The 16,395-nt window shown below is 45.6% G+C and overlaps 1 protein-coding gene across 1 annotated transcript; it reads right to left on the bottom strand.

Moving 5' to 3' along the window:
- Positions 1–2,721: 2,721 nt before the first annotated feature.
- On the bottom strand, positions 2,722–14,063 carry LOC127686995 (interferon alpha-inducible protein 27-like protein 2A). Its single transcript, XM_052185172.1, has 4 exons — positions 13,950–14,063; positions 13,814–13,843; positions 13,154–13,315; positions 2,722–3,009 (listed from the first exon to the last, which is right to left on the bottom strand). The coding sequence occupies exons 1-4, from the start codon at positions 13,954–13,956 to the stop codon at positions 2,849–2,851; spliced, it is 360 nt and encodes a 119-aa protein (XP_052041132.1). The 5' UTR covers positions 13,957–14,063; the 3' UTR covers positions 2,722–2,848.
- Between the last annotated feature and the right edge of the window lie 2,332 nt (positions 14,064–16,395).

Here is a 16,395-nt window from a genome sequence, read left to right as displayed (position 1 = left end):
CTTATGTGTGTATCCATACACAGGGAGTGTATACACATATAAGTATGTAATGAATGTATACATACATATGTATGTGTATTATAGTGTGTTTATGTAATAAGCATTTCTATATATGCATTTACATATATATAAATGTGTGTGTGTATGCTTGTGCATGTGTACCAGAATACTAGTTTTGACATTTCCTGTGATACTCCAAGGAAACACTTTATTTTTGTTTTGCTTTGTATCCAAAATTCTTTGTTTTATTGGATATTATCTTTATTTAAATTTCAAGTGTTACCTTCTTTCCCAGTTTCCGCTCTGAAAACCTCCTATCCCATGCTCCCTCCCCCTGCTTCTGTGAGGGTGTTCCCCCAGCCACCCACCCACACCTGTCTCCCCACCCTGGCATTCCCCTACACTGGGGTATTGGGCCTTCACAGGACAAAGGCCCCCTCCTCCAACTGATGCCCTACAAGTCCATCCCCTGCTACATATGTGACTGGAGTCATGGGTCCCACAGCCCCACCTAGGAAATGAAATTTCCCTGTCTGTGTGACTCAATGCAGCCCTTGGCCATGCTTGGAGAGAAGAAACAATTTACTAGTTATGCTAGTGGAGGGGGGCGGGGAAGAGGCAATCTCTTCACATTGCATCCTGTCTCTACTCCACACATGCAGAATGGCTCTAGCTCTGGGGGCTGGGGGAGGAATTTCCCTGGGACAGACGCAGTCTTCATCTTCCCTCTAAGAAAGCAGTCCCACTACAGCAGTGTCCCAAGACGCAAAGGTTCCCACACTCCCTTTCATGATTTATGTCACCTTTTCAAGCAGTGGTTAGTATAATTGGAAAATTCATAACTCACCATTTCTAAAAATCCTCAGGCCCTCATCAGTCTCATCCAGACAGGTTTTTATACCCTCCCACTAACCTAGAACGAGTGCCCACAGACCCTGAGCACCCACCACCCTAGGGTCTGACAGAGCATCACTTCCAGACAGCGCAGCACAGTTAGAGTGGGTTTTCCCTTCTGAGTGACCTGACTGGGAGGCCCGCACTGCCCAGGATAAGGAGGCTCTGAACAGTTTTTGCAAAAACTTTCTATAAGGATTGAACCAGCTGATAGGCAAACCCCTAGTGTGAGAAAGATAATAAAGGGGCCCAAGGAATCACACACTGGGCTTCCAGAGTGCCTGTGTGAGGATCACCCCTTGTTCACTGCCTCAGACCCAGACACCAGAAAACCCACCAGCAGCCATCATTGATTCTGTCATTCAGGCACGTCCAGATATTAGAACTAAACTCAAGCAGTTAGAAGGGTTTGAGTATATGAATGGGTCCCAATTAATGGAGATTGCTCAAATGTTTACAATAACTGTGACTTGTAGAAAAAATGCAAAAGAAAATATTCACTTGAGCAGTAGTGGCATTTCTCTGAGAGACTGATCAACAAGAAGCCCAAAGGGGAGTCCAGCACCCCAAGAAGGAATAGCTTGGAAGATGGTCTTGTCCTATGTAAATGATTACAACTGGGAGGGGCCCTAGCTTAGGTATTGGTAGCCTGGAAGATTCAAATGACCTATCTGTCAAAGTCCTATTTCTATCAGTTAGCCACTACAGCTATGCTAATAAAAGAATCTGGCAAACTGTCTTTGGGCCAGGAACTATTTCTAACTACCACATACTGCCACATAGTCTTGAGGCTCTCTTGAAATGGTGAACACAGGAGAGGAGGATGTCCAACTCCCACAAAATACATTATCAAGAACATATCCTGGCCATGCCCACAAATAGTTCTATAAAACTTGAGTCATCAGTGCAGAAGGCAAGCTGTCAGACAACAATCAGATAGAGCATCTGTCAAGTGGCCTGTACTTGACTGATGTGTTCCAACCCATCAGACCCTACCTAACAGATGCTACACACAACCTTCTCTCTGAGTGTGCTCCCTGATAGACTCTGCATGCCCTTCCATGTCCCATCCATGTGCTCCTCTTCTAGGAAGTCTTTCCAGATCTTCCCCATGAGATCATGTCCTTGCCTCTCTGTTTTACATAGATGGGCCTGGTACCTGGCACTACAGTGAACCATATATTTTGTATCACAATTTTCTCATAAATGCCGCAATCCTTCAGCTGCAAAGACTTCTAGGTGTCAGTGTGGACATGACTGCATAATGCATCACATGGGTGATGATTGCAGATCTTGACTGTACTGTGCTTAGAGTCCTGGAACACAGGGCAGGAATTTGTGTCTCCTTTCCATTTTATAAACATTACAGATAACGGTGACCATTTTTGATCCATCTCCTTCTTCAAGAACATTAGCTAAGTGCAGTGAACTACCTCTCTAGTGGTTTTCTGCCAGCCTCTCAGCAGTACAGTAGAGTAGTTATAGGCTGCTCATAGCCCTACACATTCAGAACCATTGATGAGGAAGGACTCAGAGCTCTGTGGCCAATGGTCCTGGCTTCCTCTCACCTTTGCTTCATGACATAATCCTCTATCAACTTGACCTTGAAAAATGGACAGAGTCTGGTCCATGGACCCCAGAAAGGCTCTCACACCACACAGACTGTTTCCACTAATGTAGGAATCACATAAAGCCCTCTGCCTACTGACTGTGCTGGCCGACCTGTCCCCTCCCTCTGATCTCCAGGCTGAGGCTGACTGGGAAAGTCTAAGACATGGCACTATCAGGCCACAGCACCCTTCAAAGAGCCACCGCAAGCAAGACAGCCACAGCAACAAGCCACCTTTATTTTTCATCATTCAGTGAGGGTTTTGAAGGTGCATCTTCTTCCTTCTTCTCCTGGGTAATTCCTATAGGCTTTGGGATAAACTGGTAGAGATGTCATCTCCTAAATTTAAATATTGCCTCTTGCAACTATGAGGCTCCCATTCTCTGGAGGTTCCTGTAGCTCTTCCTCCTCTTCAGAGTCTCCTATGGCTCCTGCAGCTCCAGCTCCTGCAGCTGCCCCAAGAGCCCCCAGGATGAGGTTGGTTGATGTGGAGAGTCCAACGGCCCCTTGGAAGGAGATAATGCAGTGACAGGCTTGGCCTGAGGCTCAGAGATGCCTCACCTCTTTTTTGTCTAAACCCTGGGCCTCTGCTCTAGACAGAAATATTTAAAGTGGACCAGAAGGAGAAGATAGATGTGGGTAAAGTGGGACTCAGGACAGAGAACAATCCAGATTGAAGCCCCCTCCCTACACAGCAGGACAGAAAAGGACCCAGTAGAGGAAGACACCCAGGCAGTAAAGATTCAGAACCCAGGGAACATTCATCAGGCTCCTTCCCACTCTGCCAATGAGCAGCCCTCACTCCTGAGCCACACCCTCACCTCACCCAGAATGAACCAGGAAGTAGGCACAGAAGGAGAACACTTGGGTTACATAAGAAAGTGGAACTGAAGGGATACTAATGGAGTTACTGTGCTTGGCTTGGTCTCTGGTCCTGTTGCCTGGCCTGACACTTACCCACTGACTGGAGTGTGGCTACCAGGCTTCCTGCTGCAACTCCACCCCCATTGGCAATTGCTGCAGCAGACATCATCTTGGCTGCTATGGACCCAGCTACAATTCCTGACCCAGTGAAGCCCACGGCACCCAGGATGACAGGTGTAGCTGCCACAGCCACAGCTGTAGAGAAAGGAGCTAGGTGAAGGAGGGTCAGGGAAATGAGCCACCCAGGAATTCCTTGACTGTTTCTGGGCTCTTTCTATACTGAGGGGCATGGAAAGGGGTCCCAAGCTAAAGAAGAGGAGGATGGCAGGGAACCATGTAAAGGCAAAGAGGCCATTGGTGGATGTGACAGAGCCTTGGTGTTGCCAGGCTGTGACACTTGAGAAGCATCATCCTTCACTGCGCCAGGGGTTGTGAGGGGCAAAAACAACCCTGCAGTGTTCAGCAGCTCCCCTCCCAGCCTTCACCAAATCATCTACTTGCTGCTCCTCATACATCAGGCCTGGAGGAGCAGCTGCACAGGAATCCTAAGCTCATCCCTGGAGGAAAGTTAACACAGCCCTGTACCCAGGCATATCCAGAACCCAGTGGCAGACATGTGTTGGGACTGGCACCCACCTTAAAGCACAATGCACCCATCAACTCACCAGCTGGAGCAAGAAACTAACCTCCTCCTAGTGCAGCACCCAACGCTTTTTCTAGGGAAGACATGTGTAGACAGAAGGTTAGAGTCTGTGCACTGCAGTGAGTTCTTGGCAGGTTTGGGTCAGGCAGGCAAGTTCCCAGTCCAACCAGGGGCCACTTACTCCACATGATAAGCTGTCCTGGTAGTTGGTGAGTTGTCCTGGTAGTTGGTGAGTTGTCCTGGTAGTCGATGAGTTGTCCTGGTAGTCGATGAGTTGTCCTGGTAGGTGGCACACTGCCTACTTAGTGACTGAAATGTGAAGAGAGCAGGAAAGACTCTTGCCTGTGAACCAATAGGGTCATGGTCCACCCCTTTAAATGAGTCAGCTTCCTCTTTGATGTTTGAAAGCAATAGGACCTGCCCTCCACTTAGCTGTTTACCACCTGCCTGATGAAACACACACACACACACACACACACACACACACACACACACACACGAGAAAGAGAGAGAGAGAAGTAACAGCTGTTTGATGGTAAATCAAACTGAAACAATATGCCCATAAATGGACAAACTCAACCAGAAGAATGTGGGCACAAAAATCATTACTCTTGGGGCTGGAGAGATGGCTCAGTGGTTAAGAGCACTGACTGCTCTTTAGTAGGTCCTGTGTTCAAATCCCAGCAACAACCACATGGTTGCCCATAACCATCCACAACGACATCTGACTCCCCCTTATGGTGTGTCTGAAGACAGCTACGGTGTACTTACACAAAATTAATAAATACATCATTAAGAAAATCATTACTCTCACCTGAAAGAGGATGAGAGTTTACTGTAGAGCCGTGGCCATGTTACCAGGTAAGGTTATCCAAAATGCCATGTTCCTACACAGAAGAGGTTTGTTGAGGTTTTTGTAGTAGCAGAACAAAGAACATCATAAATTAAGGCACTTAAAATCCATGGGGTGGTGGCGCGTGCCTTTAATCCCAGCACTTAGGAGGCAGAGGCAGGCAGATTTCTGAGTTCGAGGCCAGCCTGGTCTACAAAGTGAGTTCCAGGACAGCCAGGGCAACACAGAGAAACCCTGTCTCGAAACAAACAAACAAACAAACAAACAAACAAACAAATGTATTCCTGTTTTTTCCAAGACTCTTAACATGAAAGGATGCTGAGTTTTGTCAAATGCTTTTTCAGCATCTAATGAAATGACCATGTAGGTTTTTTTTTTTTTGAGTTTATTTATATAGTGGATTACATTGATGATTTTGAACCATCCCTGCATCCCTGGGATGAAACCTACTTGATCATGGTATTCACCATCGTTTTGATGCGTTCTGGATTTGGTTGGAAAGAATTTTATTGAGTATTTTTGCATTAACATTCATAACGGAAATTGGCCTGAAGTTCTCTTTGTTGGATCATTGTGTGGTTTTGGTATCAGCGTAATTGTGGCTTCATATAAGGAGTTGGGTAGTGTTCTGTCTGTCTTTATTTTGTGGGAATAGTTTGAGGAGTATTGGTGTTAGGTCTTCTTTGAAAGTCTGATAGAATTCTGCACTAAAACCATCTGGTCCTGTGATTTTTTTTTTTTTTTTTTTTTTTTTTTTTTTGGTTGGGAGACTTTCAATGACCACTTCTATTTCTTTAGGGGTTATGGTACTGTTTAGATAGTCTATCTGATCCTGATTTAACGTTCATATTTGGTATGTGTCTAGGAAATTGTCCATTTCATCCAGATTTTCCAGTTGTTCTGAGTATAGGCTTTTGTAGTAGGATCTGATGATTTTTTGAATTTCCTCATTTTCTGTTGTTATATCTCCCTTTTCATTTCTGATTTTATCAATTTGGATACTGTCTCTGTGCCCTCTGGTTAGTCTGGCTGAGTTTATCAATCATGTTGATTTTCTCAAAGAACCAGATCCTGGCTTGGTTCATTCTTTGTATACTTCTTTTTGTTTCTACTTAGTTGATTTGAGCCCTAAGTTTGATGATTTCCTTCTGTCTACTCCTCCTGGATGTATTAGCTTCTTTCTGTTCTAGAGCTTTCAGGTGTGCTGTTAAGCTGCTAGTGTATGCTGTCTCCAGTTTCTTTTTGGAAGCACTCAGAGCTATGAGTTTTCCTCTTAGCATTGCTTTCATTGTGTCCCATAAGTTTGGGTATGATGTGCTTTTATTTCCATTAAATTCCATAAAGTCTTTTATTTCTTTCCATATTTCTTCCTTGACCAAGGTACCATTGAGTAGAGCATCATTCAGCTTCCATGTGTATGTGGGCTTTCTGTTGTTTTTTTTGCTATTGAAGACCACCCTTACTCCATAGTGATCTGATAGGAAGCATGGGATTACTTCCATCTTCTTATATTTCTTGTGGTCTGTTTTTTGACCAATTATATGGTCAGTTTTGGAGAAGCTACCATGAGGTGCTGAGAAGAAGGTATATTCTTTTGATTTAGGATGAAATGTTTATATTTATATATGTATATGCATACATACACACATATATATGTGTGTGTGTGTGTGTGTGTGTGTGTAATAATATATATAGTCCATTTGGTCAAAAACTTCTATTAGTTTCACTGTGTCTCTGTTTGTGTTTCCCTGATCTGTCCATTGAGGAGAGTGGGGTATTGAAGTCACCCACAATTATTGTGTGAGGTGCAACGTGTCCTTTAAGATTTAGAAAATTTTCTTTTATGAATGAGGGTGCCCTTGCATTTGGAGCATAGATGTTCAGAATTAAGTGTTCTTCTTGGTAAATTTTTTTCTTTGATGAGTATGAAGTATCCTTCCATGTCTTTTTTGATGACTTTTGGTTGTAAATCAATATTATCTGATATTAGAATGGTTACTCTGGCCTGTTTCCTGGGACCATTTGCTTGGAAAATTGTTTTCCAGCCTTTTACTTTGAGGTAGTGTTTGTCTTTGACACTGAGATGTGTTTCCTGTATGCAGCAAAATGTTGGGTCCTCCTTTCGTATCCAGTCTGTTAGTCTATGTCTTTTTATTGGGGAATTGAGTCCGTTCCATTGGTGTTAAAAGATAATAAGGAATAGAGATTGTTGCTTCCTGTTATTTTTGATGTAATTTTTATGTTTGTGTGGTTATCTTCTTTGGATTTGTTGAAAGAAGATTAATTTCTTGCTTTTTCTAGTGTGTGGTTTCCCTCCTTTTGTTGGTGTTTTCTATTCACTATCCGTTGAAGAGCTGGATTTGTGGAAAGATACTGTGCAAATTTGTTTTTGTCATGGAAAACCTATTGGTTGTCTATCTTGAAGCCTAATTTAGAGGAGACGTCATACTTTTAGTACAAGCTTCTCCAGCTTCAGATGGAATTTAGTTAATCAAACATTGGCTCAGATCTAGAAATTTCTAGGATTTTCCTTCTCCTCTAAATTGTCTCCTTCCTTCCTTAGTGCTCCTCCCCCACTGATTCCCATTTGGTCTCCTTACACTTTCCCATCCAGACTGCCCATGTTTACAATCTTAAATTCTGCTCTGTGGACATCTTCTGGCTTACTCTTCCATCCTCTCCTTTAAGGGTGTGACTTCGAATTCTGCCTTTTGTAAGTTAGCGAAGTTGAGTTGCTACCACCACAGTAGTTCACCAGTAGTTCCTGGTTATGCAGTCCTCTAGGGAATCTGGATCTTAGCACCCTTGTTCTGCAGAGTGTGGTAAATTTCTGTCTTAGCCAGGGTTCCTATCACCATTGGGTAGATTCGTGAAGGCTGATGGGAGCCTCTGTGTTTTCCATATTGCATGGAGAGACTGGGATTGAGGAATCCAGTCCTTCTGTATGAGAACTTTGTGTCCTCTTCATTAGAGCAACATTCCTGTGGACTCATGAAAGTCTCCATTTTCTGTGTCCGTTGTTGTTTATTTTTGTTTTGTTTATAGTCTGTATCTCCACAATGGTAGCTCATGTTGGCCTTGAACTCAGCCAGTCATCCTGCCTGAGCCTCCCAAAGTTCCAGGATCTCGAAGATGAACCCCAGGCTAGTGCTGATTCACTGACAGAATAACTTTGCTAAGCAGTTTCTAGGTTTAGGATGGCAAATAACTGGTGGCAGTTGTGTGTTGGAAATGCCTGTCACTTGTGAATACTTGTAGTGTTGGCTCCTAGGAGAGTCTGATACTGACCACAACTACAGCTGCACTCAAGGGAAATGTCTTCCCTTTATCATGTAGCAAGCCATGGCTGTCATTGGTGGCTATCTGCAAGTGACAGTTTTTCACCACCTCACCTTAAAAGCCTGTTCTTTAGGCTCAATGTGAAGATGCCGTCTTTGAGCTGGAAGTGACGAGTCTCCAAAGGTTGCCTATTCCAGGAACAACAGCCTGTATGTGGATGGGCTTGGGACACTGTGTGCTCGGTGTCTTTGGTTACCACACTCTGGAGAGAACATTCAAGGAGAACTAAGATGAGACTCCTTTTCCTGATGCCTAGTTTTTTCTGCCACATGAGGGTGCAGAGGAGCTTGTAAGAGCTTACCTTGCTCTGTGCTGACCCTCAGGATGCCAGCTGATGGGAGAATAGAACTCCTCAAGCACAATTCACTCCAGGTGGCTTCGTTTAAGGAAGGGCAGACAAAAGGATCTCTAGATTTCCTTTTTTGAGTTGACTCTTTAAAGTCTTTGAGAGGCTGGCAGATGGCTCAGAAAAACATTTGCTGCTGTTTCAGAGGACCCAAGCTTAGTTCCCAACACCCATATAGTGGCTCAAAATCATTTGTAACTCCAGTTCCGAGGCATCTGACTGTAGTATTACAGTCTTGATTTTGCCATACATTCCAGCCTCTGAATGTTTGAGGTATGATGGTTATGGTTGCCTAGGTTACTTGAAAATGCTTTCTGGTATTGCTATACATATCAGGCAGGGATTTTAGGTAGAGTAGGAAAGTCAAAAATGTCATCATGGTGTTTTTTTCCTCTTTGCTACTGACTGTTCCTTAGCTTGGCACACATTCATGATACTTATTATAAGGCTAACCTTGACTAAAATTCATTTTTTTTCTATCAATTTTCACAACATTTCTTATTGTTGACATATCCCTTGTAAGGGCTAAAGTTCTGTGTTAAGTTTAAATTACTGTGCTTCAGTGATATATGATACCAAATAATTCTGTCATCTATAAGCGCCACTTGCTCCAGGTCTGACAACTTCATAGAAGGCGTGGGGCTGATGTTTGTGAGAGATGACAAGTCACCTCTGTTTTTGCTTCAGTGAGAATGCTGGTTGCCCTAACTGTCAGTCATGCGCTCAAGGAGAGCTGAGAAAATCAAAACTTATCTAATTGGCTGTCTTCAGTCACTGGGTGTGTCTTCAAGCAGAGTGGATGTGTCAGGCCTGGAGGGAGTTAGGAAACTGAAACTTACCTCATCTGCTAATTTATATTGATGGGTCTATCTTCAACCACAGTAGATTTTTCCACTCTGAAAATAACTGGACTGTTGACAATGTTTTATCTGGACGCCCTGCCTCCACCTTGGCTGTTTCCCCATGGGAGGTAACTGGCCCTGCATATCCATCCCACACTCCTGCTTGCAACCAAGGTCTACATGAAGAAATATATAATAAGCTACCTCTCACATTTTGTGTGTGTGCTTGTCAAGGGATTCAAATAGATAGGGCATTTACCAGAGGAGGTAACATAAGATCAGTAGAATTTTAGTGAGTAGAATCTTATTGCACCAATTCACATCTTAATTGCTAGCCTAGTACATTGGTTAGTTCCTAGAATTTTCCTAATGAACTCAGATGAAGGTAACATTTTGTCCCCACTTCTCAAAGGGATCTCACTGTATAGACCAGGCTAGCTCAGAGAGCACTATGGATGTAGCCCAGGATAATCGACCTTAAACTTGTGACAATCTTTCTGATAATTTTGACTAATCAAAGAGTTGACACCACCATGCCAGTTATTACTATTCTTCAATGATAGAATAAACCATTCTTCCAAGGTCCTGGGCAGGAGGGATTGTAGGGCCTTTCCTTCTGCCAGGGACAATAAAGAGAAAGGAAATTTAGAGTTGTACCATCAGCATGTATGTGGGAGTGATGGTGGAAAGAGGCCCAAGGCAGAACTTCTGAAGACTCACATGAGCCTATGCTCTCCCCGTTGCCATCAGTGGAGTCCAGCATGCTGGCAAACAGACAGATAACACCTTAGTTAGTGGAGGACCTTTTTGTTTCATGGATCATGAAACAAACGGACAGACAGGTTGCCAGACAGGCAGGTAACCTGCTCTCCTGTTTACCAGTCAGTACCAGTGAGCAGAAAATGCCTTCTATCCTCTGGCTACTCAGCACCTGATTTGGTCCAGCCTGGTTTCCATTCCCCTACTTTTTACCCCGAGGCCACTGGAGACCTAGCTAACTTCCCCAGATTTCCTTTGGACTGCTGGCCCTTCAAGCTTCAGAAAATTCAATCTGGCCCCAGTGGCTGCAGGGGATCAGGACCCTAAATGGCTCACACTGTTGGGAACTGAATCCATATGACCTTACTATGACTCAGTGTGGGGTGTTGGTATCTAGAGTGAGGAGTTCTGCTCAGGGAAATCTGAGAAAGTTTCTTGAAGGAATAAACAATATCCTGTCCCCTCAGTTCATTCACTCATGGCTTTCATGCACCATTCAGATAAAATGTTTGTATCACCAGATCTGGTCCTCTGCCTGGCTGCAAGCAGACCCTGCCATGAAGCACCCATCCCTGCTCTGGAGAGTTACTGCCTAGTGTGGGGCCAAGGAGTGTGTCTGACAACCTGCACTGGCAAACACTGACCCTATTTTGAATCAACTAGTAGTCCTATCTTGAGGGTAGGAACCCATCATGTTAGCTCTGAGCTCTGGTTTGACTGAGAATGCAAATCAAGGCTTGTCTGTTTGAATGCTTGGTCCCTCGTTGGTGGGCCTGCTTAGGAAGGATTAGGGAGTGTGGCCTTATTGGAGAAGATGTGTCACTGGGGGTAGCCTTTGAGTTTCCAAGGCAACATGAGTACCTGCCCGCTGCCCTACAGCCTGTCACAGTGGTGGTTTATCCCTACAATCAGTCAAGCCACACCCTAAATTATAGAGCCAGTACCCTGTGCTCACAGAGAGGCTACACACATTTTCTAGCGACTACTGTTCTTTTTTCTTTTTGCATAGAAGCCAGGACTGTTACCCAACTACCAACCTATACCCCAAGCCTCTGGCTTTTGCTTGTTTTTTTTTTTTTTTTGTTTTGTTTTTTGTTTTGCTTTAAACAAAAGACCCAAAGTTTCCCACTCTCCCTTTCATGAATTATGTCACCTTTTCAAGCAGTGTCCCATATGATTGGAAAATTCAAAACCCACCATTCTCTGAAAATCCTCATGCCCTCATCAGTCTCTTCCAGCTGACCTAGAATGACTGCCCACAGATCCCACCACCCACCACCCTGGGGTCTGGCAGAGCACCACTGCCAGACAGTGCAACCCAGTTAGAGTGGGTTTTCTCTTCTGTGTGACCTGACTACAAGGTCCACACTGCCCAGGATAAGGAGGCTCTCAACAGGTTTAGCCAGACCCTTCTGCAAGGATTGAACCAGCTGCTAGGCAAACACCTAGGGTGAGAGAGGTAATACCGGGGCCCCGAGAATTACAACTGGTGATCTGGGGAGTGCCTGTGTGAGCCTTACCCGGTGTTCACTCCCTCAGACCCAGACACCAGACAATCAGCAAGCAGCCATCATGGGCTTTGTTATTCAGGCACCGCCAGGTATTAGAGTGAAACTTCAGAAGTTAGATGGGTTTGAGCATATAAATGGATCCCAATCAATGGAGATTGATTACATGTATTCTCCTGCCTCAAGATTTCTAGGTGTCAGTGCATACACTGTCAAGCACTGCAGAATGCAACATATAAGCAATGGCTGTCAGCCTTGAGTGAGGATGTGGCCAGGTTCCTAGAATATAAGGCACTAATTTATGCCTCCTTTCCATTTTATAGACATTGCAGATGATGGTGACCTTTTTTTAATTCCATCTTGTTCCTCGGGTACCAGTGTATTAGCTAAGTGAATTCCCTGGTGGTTTTCTGTCAGCCTCTCAGCAGTACAGTGGGGTAGCTATAGGCTGCTCATAGCCCTGGATATCCACAGCCATTGAAGGGGAAGGACCAACAGCTCAGGGATCACAGTGTTGGCTACCTCTCACCTTTGCCTCATGACAGAAACCTCATTCTGCTCTACCTTGACTAAGGGATAAAGTGAGGCCCATAAATCCCCTCAAAAGCCCTCATACCACAAAGACTGTTTCTGTTAAGGCAGAGGCCACCTAAAGCCCTCTGCCTACTGACTGTGTTGGTCATCCTGTCACCTCCCTCTGATCTCCAGGCTGAGGCTGCCTGGGAAAGTCTGAAGAATTGAAACTCCCAGCCCACAACCCCAATCAAACAGTCACCACAGGCAAAGCTAGGCACCCCAGCCCATAGACTTTATTTTTATCCATCCTTGACATCAGTGAGGGTTCAGAAGGTGCATTTTGGAATTTCATCTCCTGGGTAGTCTGTATAGGCTTTGGGCTGAGCTGAGAGAAGTGTCCTCTCCTATGTTAAGAGCAAGGCTGCAGCAGCTGCCCCGACAGCCCCTAGGATGGTGCTGGTTGAGGTGGAGAGTCCAAGGGCCCCTGGGAAGGAGACAGTGCAGTGACAGGCCTTGGCCTGAGGCTCAGAAACACTCACCCAGTGTTTGTCTGAACTCCAGGGATCTACTTTCCCCAGAGATATTTAAAGTGAACTAGAAGGAAAAGACAGGTGTGGGTAAACTGAGATACAGGACAGAGAGGTAACACAGAAATACCCTTTCTATATAGCAGGACAGTGGGGCACCCAGTGTAGAAAAACACTCACCTAGGGAAGATCCAGAGCCCAAGTAGCCTGTGACAAGCTCCTCCCTACTTCTGCCATCCAGCACCCCTTTCCCATGGGCTACACTCCTTCCTTACTCAGAATAAACCAGAAAGCAGGGATAGAACTAGAAGACACAGGCCATTTAAGAAGGTGAGGAAGGGAGTTATCATCCTTGGCTAGGACTCTGGTCCTGTTGCCTGGCCTGACACTTACCCACTGACTGGAGTGTGGCTACCAGGCTTCCTGCTGCAACTCCTCCTCCATTGGCAATTGCTGCAGCAGACATCATCTTGGCTGCTATGGATGCAGCTGCAATTCCTGACCCAGTGAAGCCCACGGCACCCAGGATGACAGGTGTAGCTGCCACAGCCACAACTGTAGAGAAAGGAGCTAGGTGAAGGAGGGTCAGGGAAATGAGCCACCCAGGAATTCCTTGACTTGTTTCTGGTATCTTTGCATTCTGAGGAGCATGGAAAGGTGTCCCAAGGTAAAGAAGAAGAGCAGGGCAGGGAGCCAGGTGGAGGCAAAGGGGTCAATGGTGGATGTGACAGAGCCTTGGTGTTGCCAGGCTGTGATACTTGAGAAGCAGCATCCTTCACTGGGCCAGGGGTTGTGAGGGCAAAAACAACCCTGCAGTGTTTAGCAGCTCCCCTCCCAGCCTTCACCAAATCATCTATTTGCTGCTCCTCATACATCAGGCCTGGGGGAGCAGCTGCACAGGAATCCTAAGCTCATCCCTGGAGAAAAGTTAGCACAGCCCTGGCCCTGCTCTGCTTGCAGGGAGCTCCAGAACCCAGCAGCAGGGAGCGGGGATGGCACCCACCTCAAAGCACAAAGTCCCCACCACCTCACCCCCAGGAGCAAGAGACAAACCTCCTCCTATGGCAGAGCCAACCAGGGTTCCTGTAGAGAGAAGGATGGTAGACAAGGTTAGAGTTTGTTGATGGCCAGGATTCTTGGTGGCTTTGGTCAGGCATCCCTGTTCCCAGCTCACCAGGGGGCTACTCACCCAACATGTTGAGTCCTCCTGGCAGCAGTTGAGCATAGGAAGAACCTGGCTTAAATCTGAGGAGAGAAGGACAGGCTCTCACTGGGGACCAATAGGAACAGGGCCTGCCCCTTTGGGAGGTTTGAAAGCAAAACAGGAAGTTTAAAAGGAATGTGGGGGAGGAAGTTTGAAACCAGTCCTCCATCCACCTGCTTAACTCTTTCTTGGTCTTTCTGTCTGTCTCTCTCTCTCTCTCTCTCTCTCTCTCTCTCACACACACACACACACACACACACACACAGAAGAGGAGAATGAACAATATTACAAAGACAATACAGCTGTTTTCTATTAAATCAAAACGGAAACAGACAATACCCACAGAATACACGAACTCAGGAAGAAGAATGTGGGCTCAAAAATCAGTATTTCACCTGACAGATTTTGAGAGATCATGGTGGAGCTGTGTATGGCTGAGTTGCTGCGGGCACCCAATATGTCATGTTCCCACACAGTAAATGTTTTGATGTGGTTTTTGTTGTAGCAAAACAAAGACAGTGATGAATCATACACACACACACACACACACACACACACACACACACAAATATAGTAGATGTTTGTGTATTAGTAGAGCATTAAGTGGAAGGGTTAAAGCCAATGGGGAAACCTTTGCCATGCATAGCCACATAGCCTGGGATGGTAACTGAAGGTATTCTGTGTTTTGTTGGCTGGGGGCCATGTATCTGTTTATTCTAGAGGATGTGCCTAATGCTCACCAAGATTATAGGTTGGGTACAGACAGGGACATTGAATGGCTGAAAACATCCCAGAGAGTTCAGCTCTGAATTGGCAGCATTTGCTATTCTCACAGTTATTCATGTTCTGATGAGGTAATTCCACTCAGGCAGGAGTCATTCACAGGTGAAGCTTCTTTCCTGGAATAAAAAGGTATCCTGACTGTGTCATCACTGTCCCACAGAGGGAACTGTTTGCACATCCAGAAGCAGTTACCTCCATCTAGGTTCCTCTTGAGGAGGAACACCACCAAGCCACTCTGACTGCCCAGGGCACACTTCATTGCAAGCAGAAGCTTTTACTGAACTGGCTACTTAGAGTTCTGGGCATCAAGTTCATTGAGGCCTAATTTAGAGAAGATGTCACACTTTTAGTACAAGGTTCTCCAACTTCAGATGAAACTTTGCCTCAGATCTAGAAACTTCTATGACTTCTCTTCTCTCCTAAATTGAGATTCTCCTCAACTCTCCCCCTCCCCCATTGAGTCCCCTTTGGTCTCTTTATACTTGCCTTTCCAGACTGCCCGTGTTTACACATTAAATTCTGTTCTGTGGACATCTTCTGGCTTACTGTCCCAGCCTGTCCTTTAAAAGTGTGAATTCTGTCTTGGTCAGGGTTCCTGTTGCCGTGATGAAACATAATGATGAATAAACACCTGGGGAGGAAAGGGTTAACCTTGCTTGTACTTCCACATCTTAGTTCATAACATAGGAAGTCAGGACAGGAAGTCCTCTAGGGTGGGACCCTCATGGTGAAGCTGATGCAGAGGCCATGGTGGAATGCTGCTTACCGGCTTGCTCTTTTCCCTGCAGACACACTGTAGAATGTGCACTGGTAATCATGCAACAGGATCAATATTAGGCTGTCTTGAAATCTCCTCTGCCAGTGACATTAGTTCAAAACTTTGCAGCTATGGCCTTAGGAATGTTCTTAGAACAAGGGGAAGAAGTGCTTACATCCTTTGCCACAATAGCACAAGAATGGTCTCCTTCCCAGCTCTTACTATCGTTCCTCTCAGCACTACTGTCTTCCAAGCCTCTACTGCAAAGGCCCCTTACCCTGCTGAAAGCACTCAAGAGCTTTCCTTGGCCAACGTCTCAAAGTCTTCCCCATTATTCCCATGATAGCCCCTTCAGCACTGTCAGAACAGTGAGCCAGGTTCTGACACCAACTTCTGTATGACTTACTTTCCTATCTCTGTGAAGAAACACCATTACCAAGGCAATTTATGAAAGACAGAGTCTATTGGAATTCTTGTTTCAGAGATGAGTTAATGACCACCTTGGCTGGCAGGATGGCAGCAGGCAGGCAGTATGCAGGCAGGTATGCAGCTATGAATGCAGGCAGACATGCAGGAAGGTATACTCGTAGGCAGGTATGCAGGAATGCAGGAATGCTGACAGTTATGCAGATAGGTATGCAGGCAGGTATGCAGGTGTGGCGAGCCCCCTGACCAGCAGGGGAAGAAGACCACCGACACAAGGATTCTTCTCTGATCACACTTTATTGGAGCGCTTCTTGGTTGTGGGAGAGCTGGAGGCAAGGGGCAAGGGGCGAGGGAGGAGGAGAGGGAGCTGCATATATAGGCAGGGCAGGGACTTCCCCCTGTTGATAAGCTAGTCAGGCTGGGATAGGTTGCAGCTGTTGCTGGGCAGACTCGTGCTGGAACATG

The sequence above is a fragment of the Apodemus sylvaticus genome, chromosome 6, assembly GCF_947179515.1.
Source record: "Apodemus sylvaticus chromosome 6, mApoSyl1.1, whole genome shotgun sequence".
Taxonomy (NCBI): domain Eukaryota; kingdom Metazoa; phylum Chordata; class Mammalia; order Rodentia; family Muridae; genus Apodemus; species Apodemus sylvaticus.
This window is presented reverse-complemented; position numbering and strand designations above follow the sequence as displayed.